The sequence below is a fragment of the Haemaphysalis longicornis genome, unplaced genomic scaffold (genome assembly GCF_048455015.1).
Source record: "Haemaphysalis longicornis isolate Haplotype H1 unplaced genomic scaffold, Haemaphysalis longicornis Haplotype H1 scaffold_12, whole genome shotgun sequence".
Classification (NCBI taxonomy): Eukaryota; Metazoa; Arthropoda; class Arachnida; order Ixodida; family Ixodidae; genus Haemaphysalis; species Haemaphysalis longicornis.
This window is the reverse complement of record NW_027526225.1, coordinates 31,990,957-32,010,326: the sequence shown is the minus strand read 5'-3', so window position 1 is coordinate 32,010,326 and position 19,370 is coordinate 31,990,957. Positions and strand designations below refer to the sequence as shown.

The following is a 19,370-nucleotide window of genomic DNA, read 5'->3' as shown; positions in this document are numbered from 1 at the left end:
TAAAAGCTTTAATTATGGCCGCAGGAATGCTATCTGGTCCAGACGACAAAGAAAGTTTCATGTGCTTGAGGCTTTCAAATACAAGCTTCTCATCAAGAAGAACTGAATTTGCCCCACGCACGCTGTTGATAAATCGAGATGTCTCATTGTCTCTGGGAGGTGCGAAAGTGCTACCAAAATTACGCGCGAAGGAATTGGCTACATGAGTTACCTCAGCCCCGGAAGAATCAACTAAACGAATGCGATCTGCGTTAGTTGAGTCGGAACGAATGAACTGCCAGAATTTTGAATGGTCACGCGTTGCACTAATCTCCACGGACTCAAGGTAGGAAATATAGTCTTTTTATAGAAATTTTTACACGTTGAGCGGTGAATTCGAAGATCCTTCTTCCACTTATCGAGGCCAGAGTCACGTGCCTTTCTATGGACGCGATCTTTCAGCTTAAGGGCAGCTCGGAGTTCATTGGGGAACCAAAAAGGAAATTTCTGCGAGTTTTTGCTCTTTGGGATAAACCTGTCCATACCTTTCTTTACAATTTCAGTTAAGCAGTCGACTCGCGCGTCAACATCAGAGTGGATCAAGACAGTGGACCAATCGGCACAGGAAAGATATTGGTATAAACCTACATAGTCACCCCGCCTAAAGCAATAACGGCGAGGGGTAGAGTATGAGGATGGAGCTATGTCACGCTGTATGGATAAAGATGCGGAAATGAGAAGTGGAGGGTGAATTTTATCAGGACGGACAACACCAACGTCCGAATGAAAAACTTGCGCATTTGAGATGTCCATGAAACAAAGGTCTAAAATGCTACCTATTAACTATTCACAGAAAATGACAAGTTATAGAAACACTTGTTACTGTGGCCTGCCTGGGCCCCTTAAAAATGTGTATGAAGAGTTTACTACAGGCGTGTGTCATAGTACATACAACAATGACGACCGGGGCATCAACATCATACACGAAGAAATAAGAACAAACTGTGTGAAAACAACGCACACATGGGAAAAATAACTGAAGAACACGAGTACTGTCGAAACGAAGTTAGCGTGCCACGGCTAACAGCCCTGCCAAAAAACCCCGAAGGGGACGGCGAGAAATATCGAGTTCCCCGAGTGAATGTTATACAGGCGTCGCAGTCTATCAAGACGAGAACATCTGCTAAGTAGTGCAGCTGTGTGGAAAGGGTGGTTAAGCCTTCTTGCTTTTTTCGGAGCACGAAAACTGATTGACGCAAGCAGTTCTGGGCATGAAATTGTGCCATGAAGCAGTTTGTGTAAGAAAAGGTCTGAGCGGGTTCGCAGGTAACTTAAAGAGGTAGTTATCGGGAGAGGCTCAGAGCGAAAACGATACATAAATATTGATAAAAATTTGTCTGTACACGCTCTACACGTTGACAATTATATATGCAGGTTCCATTCCAAATGACAGAGGCATGTTCAAGTTGAGGAATACAAAGTGTCATAAAATTTAAGAACGAATGAGGAAATTGGAAGTCCCGTGAGAACCTGCGTACAGCACCAAGCAAGCAGAGCGCCTGCGAGTCAGTTGAGTGACATGAGGCGAGAAAGTGAAGGCGCTGTCGAAAAGCAGTCCGAGGTCTTTGATCTCGTCGACTCTAGACCGAAAACCGTCATCAATACCGTAGCAAAAGAAAAGGGGTTCGCTTTTCGGTATAGGACATGACCTTTGTTTTCGCAGGATTAAGATTATTTGTTATCGGAGCACCATTTAGCCAAGGAGAATATATCTTGCTGCAGGGCAACAAGATGGACTTTATACGCCTGAATATTTTGATGACCTCAGCGTAGAGAAGAAAAGAAGACTTTAATGGCGGCTGACACATCCTTTACAAAAATGGGGAACAAGAGAGGGCCCAACACGGAGCTTTGGGGTACACCGCATAGAGGACCTCTGCCCATTAACGCTAACGAAACTGAACCGATTGCTTAGATAGCTACCCAGAAATTCCACGAGTGGTGTATCAATGCCCGACTGCAAAAGCTTATCAAGTAACAACGCGTGGCAGACAACATCAAATGCTTTGCTCAGGTCACAGTAGACAACGTCCAACTAACCTCGCTCGGAAAGTGCAGCGAAGGCCTGCTCCATGAAGCAGGCGAGATAAGTTGTTGTCGACCTTCCTGACATAAAACCATGCTGTTTACCTGTGCGAAACTGCTCTACAGAACTTGACAATACCTTGTGCAGTGCTGTCTCAAAAAGCTTGGAGGCAACACAAAGGAGAGAAACTACTCTATAGTTTTTTGCATCCGATTTGGTACCTGACTTGAAAATGGGGCGCAATCTGAAAATTTTCCACTTGCTAGGAAACATGTTTGTTTTTAGACAGTGACTGAAAGTTAACACAGGAACAAAAATGCTGCTGAATGTTTTTAAAATAGAGGCTGTATTCCGTCAGGGCCACACGACGGTGGCTGTTTCATGCGCCTTAGGCTCTGAAGCACCAACTGCTCGTCCAATTGTACTAAGCTAGAACCCTGTACATTATTCAACATTGCGTTTATTTCCCTGTCATCGCGCTGGCCATATGTAGTACTAAATTGCTCCGCAAAATGGTTGGCAACATTACGAACTTCTTCTCCAGAGGAATCAACAAGACGGATTTGCTCATGTCAGTTATTGTTACGGGATGGAATATATCTCCAGAATGATGCACGCTGAGAATTAACGCTGTTTTCAACAGAATCGAGATAAGAGCGCTGGTCCTGCTCATAAAGGCTTTTACACGTTTTACGGTAAGAGCGGAAGTCCTCTTTCCCTTCATCAAGCCCGGGTTTCTTAAATTTTCTGTGGCAGCGGTCTTTTAACTTAAGGGTGGTACGAAGTTCATTAAAGAACCAAAAGGGGTGTTTTGAACGGCACGGATTGCACTTGGGTATAAACTGATTCGTGCCGCTTTTTACTTTTTGAGTGAATCGCTTGACCTGCGCATCACGATCATGGAGTTCTTCGATTTCTAACCAATCGAACGATGAAAAAAAGTTATACAAGCCAATACAATCACCACGGGCATACAGTAAAGCCCACTGATATCGAACATGGATATATCGAATTATTGCCTATATTGAACCCTTGTATAATTCTGGTAAAAATGACATGCATTTAAAACTTTTTATATCGAACGCGATTTTGCTCACAATGGATATAACGAACTCTCTCGCGCGATATTTTAGATGCGAAGCATCTCATTCTCAGGGCTGTGTCCCTCCCTTCCTCCCTCGTTGTCGTTGACGCCGTCCGCACTCTACTGCGCATGCGCGTCTCTTCAGCCCCGTCAGCGTTTCGGCTGACGCCAGCCCAGTCCACTATAAAAAGAATCAGTTAGGCGGCACCAGGTTTCGGTCCCACGACTCTCTGGCCGCAACGGGAAGTACGTGGCACCTTCCCACTGTGCCACAAACGGAGACGCGAGCATGTGCTACGAACGCGCCTTATGTCCTTCACTCATTCAAACTACGTCAAGAAGCTACTGATACAACGAAGGCATGCGAAGCTGAACGTCAACGGAAACGACGAACTGAAAACTAATGGGAACTTCAGTCGACCCCATGGCTGCTTCGCAAACTACTCAGGGTTCCCCTACGGGAAGATGGTGTAATTTTTTTCGCTATCCTTAGGCATGCGGCAGGCTTTCCCGCAATACATCGGCGTGCAGCGGTGGCGCGGGTGTCGCTTCCGACTTCCGCGCGAGCTCGAGCGCATCCAAACCGGTCGTGGCAGACAACGTTGGTGGCAGAGTGGACCAGCTCCACGCATGCATGCCGTTGGAGCCGGAAGCGCCACATTGAGCACGGCGAGCTGCGGTGTCACCGAACGTGAAGTCCGCGCCACTCGCTCACCGCACTTGCTCGATTTGCTGGGTTCGCCGTTTTCGCTTGTATCCATGCTTGTGTCCACTCTGTCAAAGACGCCGAGGACTCCATACCGATTCCAAGCACGAGCGAAGCCGTCGCTGCCGTGGCCCTGCTAGGCATTAATGCAGTGCCATTGACGGAAGCGGTCTTGTGCTTGTCGACTGTTTGGATACCGTGGAGCAAGCAGTCACCAGCAATGCGTTGCGCTCCAAGAAGCTGGATACACTCACGCAGTTCTTTCGCCCCAATAAATTATTGTTTTCTTTCCGATAAAGTGTCGTATCAATATTGAACAGCAGGGTGGTAAGAGCTCATGCTTTAGCTGGTGACTCCGCCGGCAAGATTGCTCTCATGTAAGTTTTTTTGCTTCACTGTCTATATGAAATTTTCGCTATATCGAACTATTTTGCTATATCGGACTATATCGAACTAGGTATATCACAAAAATGAATTGGTGCCACCAAATAGACATTTTATTGGAGCAAACGTCCGTAATGACATCGTGCAGGTGGTTTGAGCTGCTGACGTGGCTTCCTGTGAGAAAAAATGCTGGTAGTGGCGTTTTGGTTTGTTTTTTTAACGCCAAGCTTCTCAATATATGTTGCTCAAATTGATCCGTGAAATATTCCTATTGAGAAGAAAAAAACTGTCACCGCTGAGTTTTAGATTCAGCCCAAACACTCCGCAAATATAGGCAATAATGCATTGCAAAAAAGAGTTAGTGACCGTTCTACCATAGCATTGTCGAATTCGTGTTCGCGCATCTGCTCAGTGCCGCGTCCACACTCAACTCGCTTACACTAAATGCGTTTAACAAGCGCTTTGCTGGACAAAAATAGGTCTGCTGAGAATAGTATAGTCGCCCAGTGTATTTTGGTTCGCATCGCAATGACCGGATACGCTGCGCCGTTCAATATTAAGATGAAGTAAGCGCGCACACTGCAAATGTACGGCCTCAGGTGTAAAGTAAACGTTAAGATGTAATTAACGGTCCTCTGTGCACTGTGCATACACGGAAGAAAGGGCGTACAGCCGTCTGTGCGAACATGCATTTCAAGTGCCCATTCAAACGTGCGCGAATTTAACAAAGCGATAAAAGAAATTGCGAAGCAAACGTACATCAACGGCGCGGTCACTAGATTAGCTGGCTGCTAGCCGCAATTTTTTTTCTCTTTACAGCCGCGATTTGCGCCGCACCGACCAATAACATATTACGCAGCAAATCTCTCCAATGTCATAACAACGGGATTATAATACTACCCGGGTCGCTTACACACAAAACATGACTTTATGCCACAAAGAGCTTACACGCACTCGGAACGCACACGTTACATGGTCAGACGCATGCTGCCGTCGGCCAAAGCAAACACGAATTCAGGTGAACAATTCTTGCGTCACGAAAACCTTACGACAACCGACCGAATTATCAATGGCGTTAACGCCGCTGATAATTCTGCTGGGAGTTAAGCGCGCACATGACAAAAATACGGCCTCTTATCCAAAGCAAAGCTTACGGCGTGCAAAACTCGCCGCTGCGCGCATTGCCTACTCAGAACAAAGGGTGGACGACGATCGCTGAGGGAATACGCATTTCTTCGTAAGTGACCGCTCAAGCTTGCGCAGAATTTAACAAACCCAGAACAAGCATTCAAAAACTTACCTCGCGAAAGAGTGATGACAGCTTCGGCTTCCGACCAGTAGTCTCGTTCAAATCTATGCAACCAAACTTTTCTCCTGTCTGCGTCGCGTTTCCCGGACGGAATAACGAAGTCTTTTGCCATCCCTGACCCTATTGGCGCTGCCCAAGACACAACACATTGTCACCGCTAAGCAACATAAAGTGACACTGATGCGACATTGGTTCGATCGAGCATCTTATACTTACTTGGAGGAGGTAAGGAGCGAAGGAGGAGGGAAGGAGCGCGGGCGAGGGAGACAGGCGGCGAGATCATATATAATGGCGCTGCCTTAGTAATTTTTGGGGCCTGAGCGGCAAACCGCTTTCTGCCTTTGGTTTGTTTTTGGCCGTATGTAAACCTGGCTTGTTTTTGTTCTGGGAGAAAATAATCGTTTCGTGAAACAAAGTGCTCGCTCAACAAATATGGTCATGTAAGACACCGTTGCTTACGTCAATCGGTCAGTGTCGTCTAAGCTCTCATTCACAAAGCCGTTTTTCACCCCGTCACGTCAACGTTACGTCAACGTCTTCCGTCACGGGCGACGGTTTTTCGGGCAATTTCTTGCCGAAAACGTTGCGACGGTGACGGGAGGCCGAGCTCTACGTTTCCGTCCCGTCAACGCGACGGGAGCATGCCCCGCGGTAGACCGGCTAATCAGAAAACAAATTTTTACGCCTAAATTTAGCGAAAAGTGAGCACAAGCCATTTTCTTTACTTTTCAGATTAAGCACGCTCAATTCAAGACTAAACTGGTCACTAGGCAGTCCACCCTGTACTTTGACGGAGAGCTCCAGTACGAACGGTATTCGTTTGCGTCTACGTCGCGGTTTCTTCACGTGACGGGGCCGTGGCGGAGAAGGTGCCGTGGCGGAGAAGGTGACGGCTGTGTAAATGAGGGCTTAGACAACCCGAAAGCCCCGCAGTGCTGTGCAGCTAAGCCAAGCATAGTGCGCGCTGTACAATCAGGAGTACGCGTCGGTACTTACATATTTACGTGTACTTTCGTGACTTCCACTATTTGTGCCACCATTCTTACTGCTTTAAAAATGTGTGCCCTAAATTTAGGCGCAAATAGCTGATTCGGCAAGCTTATTAGCTCTGCCTAATTTGTGTCTGCTTTTGCCGGACTCTGCAAATCGCAAAGCTCGCCGGTATGGCATCATAGGTTCTGTTGTGGGAAATGAGCTAGTGGGTCGCGTGGTCATTCCCTTTTTGGCTAATTATATAGCGTATTTGAGCAACGTTTACGTTAAAAGTGGGGTCAGTATGATTCTCACAAGGCAATCTTTTGAATGAACCAAACTTGTGATTTGTCGTCATGGCCATTTTAAGTACAGGACATGAGTGCAAAAAGATTTAAACGTATTAATCCAAAAGTGTTTTAGGAAAACAGTTTCATTTAGGAGCGAGTTAACATCCGGAAACATCAAGGTTTTGTATGCATTGTCATCTTGGCCAGTACACAGGTCATGTGCAATGGTGCGCAGCAAAACATGTAAAATGGAATTGAGTCGGTCTATCTGACATAAAGAACAGTGACCGTATTACTGTTATACCGTACCTGGCCACACTATAAAAAGAGGAATGTACAATGATCTTCTCCAACAAAAACGGAATAAATGTTTTTAATTTATATGACATTCATCATACTACGCTGATTTTTTGACACGCATAAGCCAGCTGGGAATTGCAAGAGAGCTTGATAGTCTGAAGCCAGTTTTTTTATCAATGGCAAATTTATTGATTGTTTGATTAAAAGGCTTAACGCGCCGACGCTACAGAAGCACATTGATTATTTCAGACGCAAAATATTCACCTCAGTGCTGAATTGGAACCTTCTTTCGGTGTGTAAGTTAATAGCCAAAGATAACTGCGCGCAGGGGAACAAGTGGTTTTGTGTAGGATTTTAACGAGAAGGCCATGTATAGGTTTCTTTTTTGAGACAGTCTTCATCTTAGTGCAATAAAAATACATCTGTTGCATACGATATTCATACTTAGTAGCGCTTAAGGGCCAAACAAAATTAAGTAAGAGCGGCTTCGTAAACAGTTCTGCTTTCAGAGCGCAGAAAGAAAACAATAACGGACAAAAAGAATAGAAGCGCTCACTTTAAACTTCTTTATATACTTTTTGAATCACATATCGAGCCCGAAAGTCTTCAGGGGGAAGTCAGAAGTGACACAATCAATTTATGCACTGCCTGCGAGTCGAGCAGTGCTACAGCTTCAAGGTGCGCCCCCCTGTTTGATGCGTTGCTTAGAAACACAGACTATGTTTCGCAGCATGAGGCAAGGAAGAAGCTCCCCTGTACCGAACCGGCCTCAAAGTTTGTTTCTCATGGCAAAATTGTTGGACTAGAACTTTAAACTGCACCAGTGACAGCCATCTTTCGTGAACCTACACAGAATTTATTATGGAAATATTCGCGCATGAGTATTGCCGGTGTGAAGCCAAACTCAATTCTTCCATACGTCGGTGCTCGCAGGCCTAAGGCCTTTTAAACTCTTACGGTATTACGGCGTCCTAGAGATGGGAAAAAATGTTCTTTGTTAAAAACCTCTTTGCACAAGTTGAACAGACGGGTCATCCTATTCAAAACTTTACCATGGTGGCCTAATGCATCTTTTGGTTCATGTTCTATTCCATATTTATTCGGCACTAATTTAAAGATTAGCTGTTCACCGCACCATGTGATGCCTTGTAACAAATGTTCCAACGTGTTCAACAAGAACAACGTTTTTCGTTAACTTAACTTGCATTTAGCTGCATAGTCTCAAATTCATTTCTACTTCCACTAGCCTAAGTAAAAAAATGAATATCTGTATATAAATTTAAAAAATATATAAAAAATTTATATTTAAAAATAATATAAAAAATAAATATCTGTAAAAATAAATATCTTTTTGTTACACGTATTCGTAACCGAGTTCGGGCGAGATAACCCGGTTGGTGGCATTCGATTTCATGTTTGTCATACCGTTTTGTTCACATACGCGCGTCTGGAGAAGCTCCGCAGAGGCTTGGATATCTAACTGAGAAAACTATTTAGACGTACTATTAAAGATGTTTCTCACTTTATAGATAACATTATATAGTAGGGGTCATGTAATGTTTTACTGTTATTCCACTCAGGATAAAGAGAACATGCACTGTAGATTCGGCTTCCAGTTAAGCAATTCTGGCATTGTGCTTAGGAACAGATGTCTTCAAAATTTGCGCTCTTGTTATGTTTGCCTCCTGGGATGTTGTACCATGTAATATTTTTTCACTTCGTTGCAGCAAGAAAGACGCTGTGGCCTACCGGTCGAAAACTTCCTCGAAGAGAACCCTCAAAGAGCGCCTATCCAGGCTGTCCAAGTGTAAGCGCAAATTTTTCTGTGTTGCTGAACCCGCTGTCATTCCTTTGGTTGTAACAAAAGTGTAACATTGATGTAGTAAAAACGTAAACCTGGTTTTTTTAAGGTATTTTAAAACACATAAGTCGATATAAATTATAGTGGCGAAAGACCATCCGTGCGCAGTAACAACGGCAGATTACACGCAGAGGTAGGAATCGACGTAATACGAAACCTCCTTTATGACATACCTAGGTTGAAATAAACTTGCGTGCTGCGTTTTTCGGGTGTGTAATTGTGCTCGGCGTAGAAATACAAGAAATAGCAGCAAACATCAAATGACTCAACATTCCTGGTGAATACGACGCCAGTTCCAAGCGCAGAAAACGGGTTGCACAAATGAACCGGGTTTCGCAGTGGCTTCCCCGGCCGGCCCCTCGGGTTGTGTAAAAAGAACATAAACAATTATAATTTATAAACTAATTTGGAGACATATTATTTCCCTTAGTTCTTTCTACAAAAAACTGTTAAGTGTCTTTAAATCGTTCGAAATAATGGCGCCCTAAACACCATGCTTAATGCAGCATGATATATTCACTGTTTCGCAAAAGGTGAACTCGAATTTTGTGCCACCTTTGATGAGACGGACTCCCGTGAGTCGAGTCTGCATGGAGCATTGAAAGGTTTACTGAAATGTACGGTGGATCGCTGTGTGGTTTGTTGGAGGACCATCCGCGTTTTCTCACCCAAATTCTAAATTCACGAATTTTTGGTGTAGCAAGCGCAGGTTTGACGCTTAGTTAATGAACTGAAACCACCATATCCACCCCATTGCAGGTTTCAACCCCAATTGAGGTTTCACTATATAGAGCTTTTGCATTATGCTACCTTTCCTTGTTTATCTTCGCTAACTTTAACCTTCAAGATCTCTGCTTCCATATTGTGACAGTGAGCGATGATGTAAATAAGTGCATCCGCAATGGTTAAAGCTGGGAAGATTAAATTAACGAGACACGGGTGAAACTGCGCGCGAGCACGATGATAACGAGAGTGCCAGAGCCATGCTATGTTTGCCGTCATGAAAACTGCGATAACCCCGTGCTTCAGCACCCGCACAAAAGGGGTGTCGACGTTCGCAACAACAATGACACATAGCTTGGCATAAAGTGTACTGCCCATTTGTATTCTGACTCCGCCCCTTTAAAGGGGCCGTTTTTTTTCTTCCAGCCTCGCGCATACAACAACGAATGTGCCAAGCAACCTCATTATAGTCGCAATCGTAGATAGAGGAGCCGCGTGTGGTGATTTTAATGCTCCGTTTTTTTTTTCATGCATGCTGTGCATAACTTGCAGAAATGCATGTCGTAAATGTGAATATCCTATTAAACTCGTTTTGTTGTAGGCTTTGTAAGTTGGTTATATTTTATCGGGTTCGAAATTTACCATTGAAACAAGATCCTTCTTTTGAACGCTACGCTTTTTGCTTTGCTACGCTCGCCTTGATGTTGGCTTTGGCGTTCTCCGGATGTCTTGGCACTTTGGAGTTAATTAACTGCCTGTTCTAATTATTGCAAGGGTGCTTCGAAAGTCATGTTTGCATGTGGTGGAATATGTGGCACTATTTTTTCTTTCATGTTGTACGAGAAGGTTTTGTTGCTAGCTACTTCTTTCTGTAATATTGCTTTCAATATTGTATTCTGCCCTCTTTTTTGAAGGGAAGTGAAGTTTGTTTTTCTTTTCATAGAAACGAGGGAGCCGAGGCAAAAGGCGGTAAAGCCTGACGACAGAGAGATAGCAACATTTATTTAGCGTATTTATGCGTGCGAGTGGCTTCTCAGTCCAGAAGTCCAAACGCTGTCTTCGCACGTTCAGCCCTCTCCGTCAGCATGACCTGGTCGGTGAGGTGTGCGCTGGACAGCGCAGTCTCCCACTGCTCGAGGTTTGGGCTAGAGAAAGGGGGTGGCAAGTCTGGGTTTTGACTGCATTCCCAAATTATGGGATACAGGGAGCCTGTTTGTCCGCAGAACTTGCAATGCGGTAAATGCTGGTTAGGGTATTGCCTATGAAGTCGAACCGGATGAGGGAACGTGTTGGTTTGTAGCAATCGAAGCGTGAAGCCTTGGTGCTTACTTAACTGGGGGTGTGGCGGTGAATATATCCTTCGTTCGAGCCTTTAGTGTTGGGTATAGTGTTGGGTAATGTCTCGGTAGGAAGCAGGGGGGGGGGTGGGGGCAGGCTCTCCTCCCGTGGCCTGGTTGGCGAGTGCGCAGGCCGTCTCGTGGGCGAAATCGCTGCCCGCGAGAGAGAAGTGTGCCGGGGCCCATGCTATCACGGCTTTTCGGTTTGGGGTGTTTGCGCCTAGGAGGCGGTGTGCTGTTGGAGTCACCATTCCAAAAATATATCTTCTGCATGCCTGCTGTGAGTCAGGGATGATTGTAGTTGCCTTGGTTTGAGTACAGCGCTATGGCACTTCTTCCGCCTCTGGACTAAATGTTGTGGGAATGGTTGCGCTGGTGAGGCATTCGTCTCTTGTCCTCACCACCGCCACCATTGCTCTCTTCTCTTTGTAGTTTTCTGCGTCTGTATACACTGTTCCCTAGTCATTGCCATAAGTCTTATCTGGCGTTTTGGTCCAGGCCTGTCGTCTTCCTTCGTGATGTTAAGGATACATGTTCCGAGGTATTGGGCTGATTTGCATGCCTCGTATTTGACGCAAGAGCTCTGGGTTGTACCTGACCCTGGGGGGTCCACTGAATTTCCCCATGAGATTTCTGCCAGCGGGTGTCACTTCAAGCCTTAATTTGTCGCTTGAAAGGTTACTTTTGATTAGTTCGGATGTGGTGTTGTGGAGGCCTACCTTTAGCAGTAGAGCTGTCGAAGTGCTAATGTGGTTCCTAGTGCCTGTTTGCAGGCTTTGCGTATGATGAAGTCGATTTGTTCTTCTTCCCTCTTCGTCAGAATTACGAACGGTGCAGTGTAAGTAATGCGCGAGAATATGAAGGCCTGGACCAACCTGGTGGTGTCCTGCTGTTTCACTCCCCTCTGTCTGACGGCCACCCTGCGTAGCATCTGAGTGACTTGTTCTGTGGTCGTCTTGAGTTTTTGTATCAGGCCGGTGTTCTTTGTGTCCGCCTGAATGTCTAATCCAAGAATTCGCATCGCCTTTGCGGGCCTGATGGGATGACCTTCCAGCATGATTTGAATATTGTCCTTGTCTTTCTTTCGGCCTCGCCTGCGCACGACCAGAAGTTCGGATTTTTGCGGTGCACATGGTAGTCCGCACTCTTTAGCGTACTCATTGGCAGTATCGGCTGCTTGCTGGAGCGTGTCTTGGAGGCCACCAATAGAATATGTGCCCGTACAGATAGTAATATCGTCGGCGTAGAGGCCGTGTTTTATGTTGGGAATTTGGTCTAATTGGTTCGGCAGCTCAAGAAGGGCAATGTTGAAGAGAATGGAGGATAGGACAGATCATTGTGGGGTGCCCGTGTCTCCGAGAGTAATTTGGTCGGAGGCAACCCCTATCTATGGCTTGGCGGTACGACAGGAAGTCGGCAATGTAATTGTACATCCTTTCCCTGGAGCCTGTTTTTGCCAGTTTATGGAGGGTGGCCTAATGTGACACGTTACCAAACGCCCCTTTAAGGTCGAGGGCCAGAATGGTCCCGGGGCGAGTGTCTGGTGGCAGGGGCGAGTATGTCCTGTTTGATTTGAACGAGGATGTCCTGGGTTCCCAGGTGCATTCTGAAACCGAACATGGAGTCAGGTATTTGCTGTGTGCCATCAACGTGTTGCTGAAGGCGCAGAAGAATTATTCTCCCCATTATTTTTCCCACGAAGCAGGTCAACGATATGGGCCGGAGATTATCTATGTGGGGTTATTTTCCAAGTTTTAGGATAAACCACACCTCCGCTGTTTTCAACGAAATGGGAAGTTTTCCTGTGCGCCAAAAGACGTTGAAATACTCCGTGAGATCTTCTAAAGCCTTGTTGTCCAGGTTAGCAAATATCTTGTTGGTTATTTGGTCTTGTCCGGGTGAACTAGAGCGTTTGCTGGCAGCAACGGCTGCTCGGACCTCGTACATTTCGATGTCTTTGTCTAACTCAAGGTTAGGTGTGCCTTCATAGACAGGAGGAGGGTCTCCCGTTCCAGGACGTAGGTAGGGATGAGGTCATCGGTCGTTCCTAGGTGCATGTGCATGTTGCGCGCCAGGCTTTTACTGGTTTCTCCCTTGTTCTTTAGGGGGTCGATGAGATGTCTCAGCAGTTGCCACGTTTTGCAAGTAGAGAGCGTAGCCTGAAGGCCGTCACACAACGTGAGCCAATTTTCCATTCACAGGTGGGCAGCGTAACTGGCCGCCTGTTTACTTAGTTGGGCTATGCGCTTCTTGAGTCGGCAGTTATGCCTCTGCCTTTTCCAACGTCTTGTGAGGCTGTGCCTGGCTTCCAAGATGTCCAAGAGCTTGGTATCAACGTGTGGCACTTAGTATGTCATGGCAATCTTTTTCGTGTGGGCTTTTGCATCTCTTATGACACTTTCCGCCCACTGATCGTAGGATTGCTCTTGCGAGGGGTCGCGATCTTTCCTTTCTTTTCTGAACTTGTCCCAGTCAGTAAATTTGACCTTCCCTATGTGTGACCTGTAGTTCACACCTTTGATTAGGATCTTTATAATGTCGTGATCGGATCCCAAATTCTTCATTATGTTGGACCACGTAATGTCGAGAGAGCCTTGGAGAAGGAACAAGTCTGGGCATGTGTACCTAGTGACGCTATTTCTTGTGCGCGTTGGGGTCTCCGGGTCATTTAGCAGAATGAGATTGTGTAGTTCTATGGTGTTGAGCAGATCTTTACCTCTTCTATTGTTATACGTGTAGCCCCAAAGTTGGTGAGCCACATTAAGGTCTCCCACTATGAGGAGAGGGGCGTTGCCGGCGAGTTGGAGGGCTTCTCGTACAGTTTCTTCAATCCCTGGTCACCTTTTGGAGGGCCATCAGTTAATGTTAAGAATGAAGAAGTTGTTTTTGCAGTTTGATGTGCGTGGAACGAGATCTACCAATGTGTGCTCACAATCTCTTTGCGGAGTGAGGTGCTGAATGGCTGCTATGTTGCTCTTAACCAAGGTTGCCGCAGATCGTCAAGAGGGATCGGTGTAATTAATGTATCCTGGAAGCTTGGCTAGACTGTTCGTTTCTTGAATTGCAATGATTTCATGCGTTGGCGTGAGTGTGGCGAGGTACTGTTGTTACGCTGCTGATTTCTCTTTAATTCCGCGGCAAGTCCATTGGAGCAGCGCAGTGATGTCTTGCCTATTTGGTTGTATAGTCATCAGGGAGGGAGACGGAATCCTTGCTTTCACACATTGGTGGGCGGCAGTATGGAGCCTGCCTTCTGCGGAGAGTAGTTTTCTATAATCTACAGTCTGTCTTATATCCGGTCGATGCGAGTTCCGAGTTGGTCGACCCAAGCTGCTACTTGATGAATTCGGACGCCGTTCTCCGCTACCTTAGTGGTTAGCGCGTGTAGAAGCTGGCTAATTTGGTCAGACTGAGTTTTCACCTGGGCCTTGAGTGTCCTGCTTAACTCTTCAAGTTGGCTGTTCCGCTAGTTTGAGAACGCTTTGAGCACGTCTTCGAAGGAGGCTCGGTATCCTTGCGATTGACCAGATGTCGAGAAGGCTTTAGTGGTGCCCTGTGGCGCTGTCTTATTCTGTGTCATTGTTTTTTCTTCAGCTAGATACGTGCGATTTGTGCGTGTCACTGGAGTGGGAAAGGTGGCTGTGTATATGGCCCCATCATTTTCTGCGGCATTACGTGATGGTCCTTTGCGTAAGTGTGTGACCGAGTCCTCTCTGGATTTCCCTAGTTCTGCTAGGCGGCTTTCTAATAACGCAATAATGGACTGTTGTTTCGCCAACTTTGATCTAAGGGTTGAGTGGATCTGCGTGTTTTGGTGTCGTGGGTGTGGGATCTCCTCGAGCAGTGAGAGATACTACGCCAGCCAAGTTCATCTGTTTCTCCTCATTTCCTGTCCTCGGTGCCTGGTTTCGGGACCAGAATCTGGATCTGGTGCTTGATCTCGCGGACGCTGTTCTGGTTTGGTCTCTGGGCCGGCCTCGCTGCGGCTCCTCGTACGCTCGCGAGGCTCGCTGATCCGCTTGCGAAGCTGGCTGGTCCGCCCGCGCTGCTCGCTCTTCCGCCCACTTCCGCACCAACTCCCGTTGACGGAGGACGAAAGGCTCCAGAAAACGTTTCGGGCAGCCCTTGGTAGCCGTGAGATGGGCCCTGCCGCATAGCGAGCAAACGTCCTTGCAGTCGTGTTGGGGTTGCGGTTCCTTGGCGCCACATTGATGGCACACACGTTTATTTGGCTGAGGTCATGCGGTCTCCCTATGTCTGAGTTCATGGCACTTGTCACACACAGGCACTGTCTATTTGTACAAGGAGCACGGGTACTCCGATCCGAAGAGGGTAACGTAATAAGGGACTCTGTATCCTTATAACGTGCTTACAACAATATTTGAATTTCCCAGTCTTCTACACGCGCAGATCTCGTGTTTTGGTACGTACATATTTTCCCGCAATTCGCGCTCCGAGAACCAGAGGGGCGCTCCTCTTATAATGCCCTTGAAGGACTCATCAGGCGCGAGTCCGTAGAGTTGCACTGGTTAGGTCACGTTACAAATTTGGATCTGCCTGACCTGGCTCAAGGCTTTTGCAGCGTCCGCCGATGGGGTACTGACCATAGCGATGTTCTGCACCGTGCCGTAGCGAACGCGCGTGTTGGTTTGGCGCCACGTGGAATGGATTGCGTTCAGCAAGGCGACCGACACCTCGGCTAAGTCCAGTTGCGCTGTTTTGAGGCCACCTTGTGGTCGCAGGATGAGTTTGAATCGTACCTGGGAAGGGGAGCTGGCCTGGGAGCAGTCTTGGGTCTAGTCGTACGTGTTGAAGTAGTCGACGGCGGCGTTAGGCCTACCGCTGGCGTGGTTTCGCGCTCTCGTCGCCGCTGAGCTCGGGAGCCGACATCAATTCATTCTGCATTGGAGTTTGAGTCCGCAAGTTCATAATAGTTGCCTTCACTTGGGTATTGTAGCACTGCGTTGTCTTCAGTTTGACTTGCGTCTGTGCTCGGGAGCACCGCGGAGCGGTCTGCTGGGCCGACGGTCGAGCCCGGCGTTGGTCGTGCTCGTTGCTAGGCCTACCCTGATGGACGAGGCCTAGCTCGGGCCGTGGTAAACAACTGCCGTAGATTGGCTGAAACAGCGCTCACAGAAAAGTGAAAGGTGTCCTCCGGTGCACTGAAAGTAGCTCTCGATGGCGGTGGTACCAGTTTTGGAGCAAGACACGAATTTACGGCACTTTTGTGTAAAAACTGTGGAGCCCATGCATGGAATGTCCGCTAGGTGTAGGACCCCTGGTGTGACTCTTAAGCCTGACGAGGCCTCGGTACCCCAAGACAGTACACAGTACAGACATAAACGCAAAAGCAACTTCGTACAGAAAAGGTGTAGCGCCAACAAAATGCAAAAGTGATATACAAGCACTAACACTTACAAGAATACCAAACATGTGGACAATAATAATAAAATACAAGTTGATACATGTGAGTGTACTATTTCGTACATACAAGTGAAATAAATTAAATCATTCGACCCAAGTATTGGTGTGAAAAGTATATAACTATTTATATACACTTACATCCATGTAAACACTTACATCCATACTCATACGCTTGCATCTCGAAGGCCATAAATTACATTTTACATTAAAATTTCAGCTTTCTTCAGATGTTGTTTGGTCATTTCTTTTCTTTTTGTTAGTTCAGCCCTTCCACTGCCTTGCAACGACTTCGTGGGCTCACTCGTACTGTACCTTCAAATTCCTACACATTAATTTTCCCCAAGAAACCAGCATTGAATCCAATCTAAAGACCCACCGTTCATTTTCAGCGCGTACTATTCCTTCGTTAAAGACTCAAATTACTTTCTCGAAGCTTTCCCTCACTGGTGGATCGCATGTAATCTTCAAATTTCACTTGAATACCGTATGTAGAGCGCCACGTGCATTGTAGATACAATTTTCAGTGCAGCACTGCGCATCGCCTTTTTTCCGTAGGTAATGAATGACCCCAATTACCCGCAGCGGTGACTTAGTGGATAAGGCGTTGTGATGCTGAGCCCAAGGGCACAGCTTCGATTCCCGGAAACGGTGGCCACTTTTCTGATGGATGCGAAAAGCGAAGTTTACCGTGTGTCGAAATTTGGGTGCACGTTAAAGATCCCCAGTTGGTTAAAATTAATCCGGAACCCTCACCTACAGCGCGCCTCACCGCCCACATTTAGATTCGGCAAGTTAAGCCCCAGAATCTCGTCCAATCGAATGTGCTCATTTGAGTTTCACGCTCATCTATATCATTTTTACGTTCCGTAGAGAGCCGGATTCTGCATAAATATTTTATACTTACAGTTTTAGATTGTTTTCAATAACGGTTTTATGCATGTTTCAGTGGACGAAAACAGCATGTCGGAGTCGCGCATGACGCTGAACATGGAAAGCAGCGACTCCATTAACATGACAGCGATTTCGAACGGAGGCCTCCAATCAAAGCCAGTGCCCGTGAAGCGCCTTCAAGAGCACGCCATGCAGGGCCAGGAACAAGGAACTCTCAAAGAGGAGTACATGGTTAGTGCAAAGTGCTCCATTATCATTTCTCCACTAACTGTGTTCTGGCTCGTTCTAGGGCTGATAGGTGCACATTATCTAACATGGTTTTAAACGGAAAAGAGTATGGCTAAACCCGTGTCTTTCGGTATCCCAGCCCAATTTTAGATGTTGTGTTGCCATAGCGCAATCATTTTGTGGTGCGGAAAGCGTTGTGCTTTTTTTTATCAGAAAGACAAAATGCCGGTGAAAGAGCACGTTATTGGCCAGGGGGAGGGGGTGGGTGCTGTTCGCGTTATTACCTGTTTCTTCGAATGGTTCCGTCAGAAAATATTTACAGACCCATTCGAGAAGTTGTTTTGTTTCTGTGGCAGTGTTAACTACGGTTAAGACACTGCCTTAACCACGGGGGTTGCTGCGAAGCTTCATCCTCCTTTTGTAAAGCATTCGATGAAACTCTACCGCGAAAATTGTCATCGCGTAAAGAGTGTTACTAAACCCTGAAGTTCATTCCGAAAAATCCACCTTCACGTAGACACACTTTTCTTCGGCAATTGAACGTATTTTGTTACCACTGATCCCACTCAGCAAACGCTCACGGACGATTTGAAATTTATTGGCGCTTACTATAGTATTTTAATCCATATGCCATCACCACCCCGGTGAGCCTTCGATATCTTGGTTTGCAGTAATTGGTGGCACGCGCGTCTGTGACCCGAGGGAAGGCTGCGGTACTTATTTACTGAAAGCATACTTAGTTGACTATGACACGCGAACACGTTTCCGATTCCCTTCTGCCGTTAAAATTTTTTATGCAGTAAGAACAACTTAATATCGGTCTAAGCAGCTTATCATTGCAGTCTTGTTAACATGGGAAGAGCTCTCCACTACGTTCTTGATATAAAATGTGCGTTTGCCTCTATGTTTATTACATCTGAATTTAACAGAGCCAGGATTCCGGCTGTCCGTTCACGCTGATCCCAAATCGCGGGATACCGGTCTGAGGATCCACACCACCGGCCGGTGCTTTAACATCAACACCTGTTATTGATTAGAGATTTTATTTATTCATTCCTTCATCATGGTTAAGGGTGCAGACTATTTAAATTTGGCCTTGTAATCACCGGTACCATGACAACATTATTTACAGCTTAGCAACTATTTAAGGAAGCATTATCTAAAGCATAATAAGCGGCCCTGCATTATTATGGTGAAGTTCTATGTTGTTAGGCTAAAGTTATGTACACTTGTCGCCTTTCTCGATCCCAGTTGTCACTGTCAGACTCTTGCACACATTTCCGCCTCTGTTGTTACCGTTTTTTGCACTTTGTATCTCTGGATAAAGGTCTTTTATTCGCCCCATTGTAAAATCCAGACTACGCCGAAAGGACAACGTCATCCGTGGGACATCGCCAAGAAACCAGAGAACAAGTCAAGGAATCGTTACGGCAATATACTCCCATGTAAGTTAAACGCCGTGCAACCGAATGCTATCCAGGATAACCACAGCGTCATCTTTATTAAGGCATAGTTTCTTGTTGTTAAAAAGCTTTGAAACTGTGTTGCTACCTGCTCAGATTTAGATAAATGGAAACGCATTCTTTCTGTCACGAAACTATTTAGCTTCAGAAAATAAAAGGAGTTGGCACGTACAGGATGCATGGGTGAGAATACTGACTACCGAATTTTCAAGCTGCTTAAAAATATATAATTAAATACTGCACGACTCATTTGCATTAGTCTTTTTGAGCTGTTTAAGTAACCTGACACATTCTATATTTTATTAATTTTTAGTTAACAAGTATAAAAAACAA

General features: G+C 46.1%; 1 protein-coding gene across 3 annotated transcripts in view; it reads left to right on the top strand.

The window, feature by feature from the left end:
• Positions 1-19,370, top strand: part of LOC144162552 (receptor-type tyrosine-protein phosphatase T-like) — a 616,771-nt gene that overhangs the window by 567,408 nt on the left and 29,993 nt on the right. For all 3 annotated transcript variants that reach the window (XM_077693138.1, XM_077693139.1, XM_077693137.1), the window contains exons 26-28: positions 8,838-8,917; positions 17,402-17,577; positions 18,932-19,019. In XM_077693138.1, the coding sequence (XP_077549264.1) occupies positions 8,838-8,917; positions 17,402-17,577; positions 18,932-19,019 (344 nt within the window). The remainder of the gene's footprint in view (positions 1-8,837; positions 8,918-17,401; positions 17,578-18,931; positions 19,020-19,370) is intronic.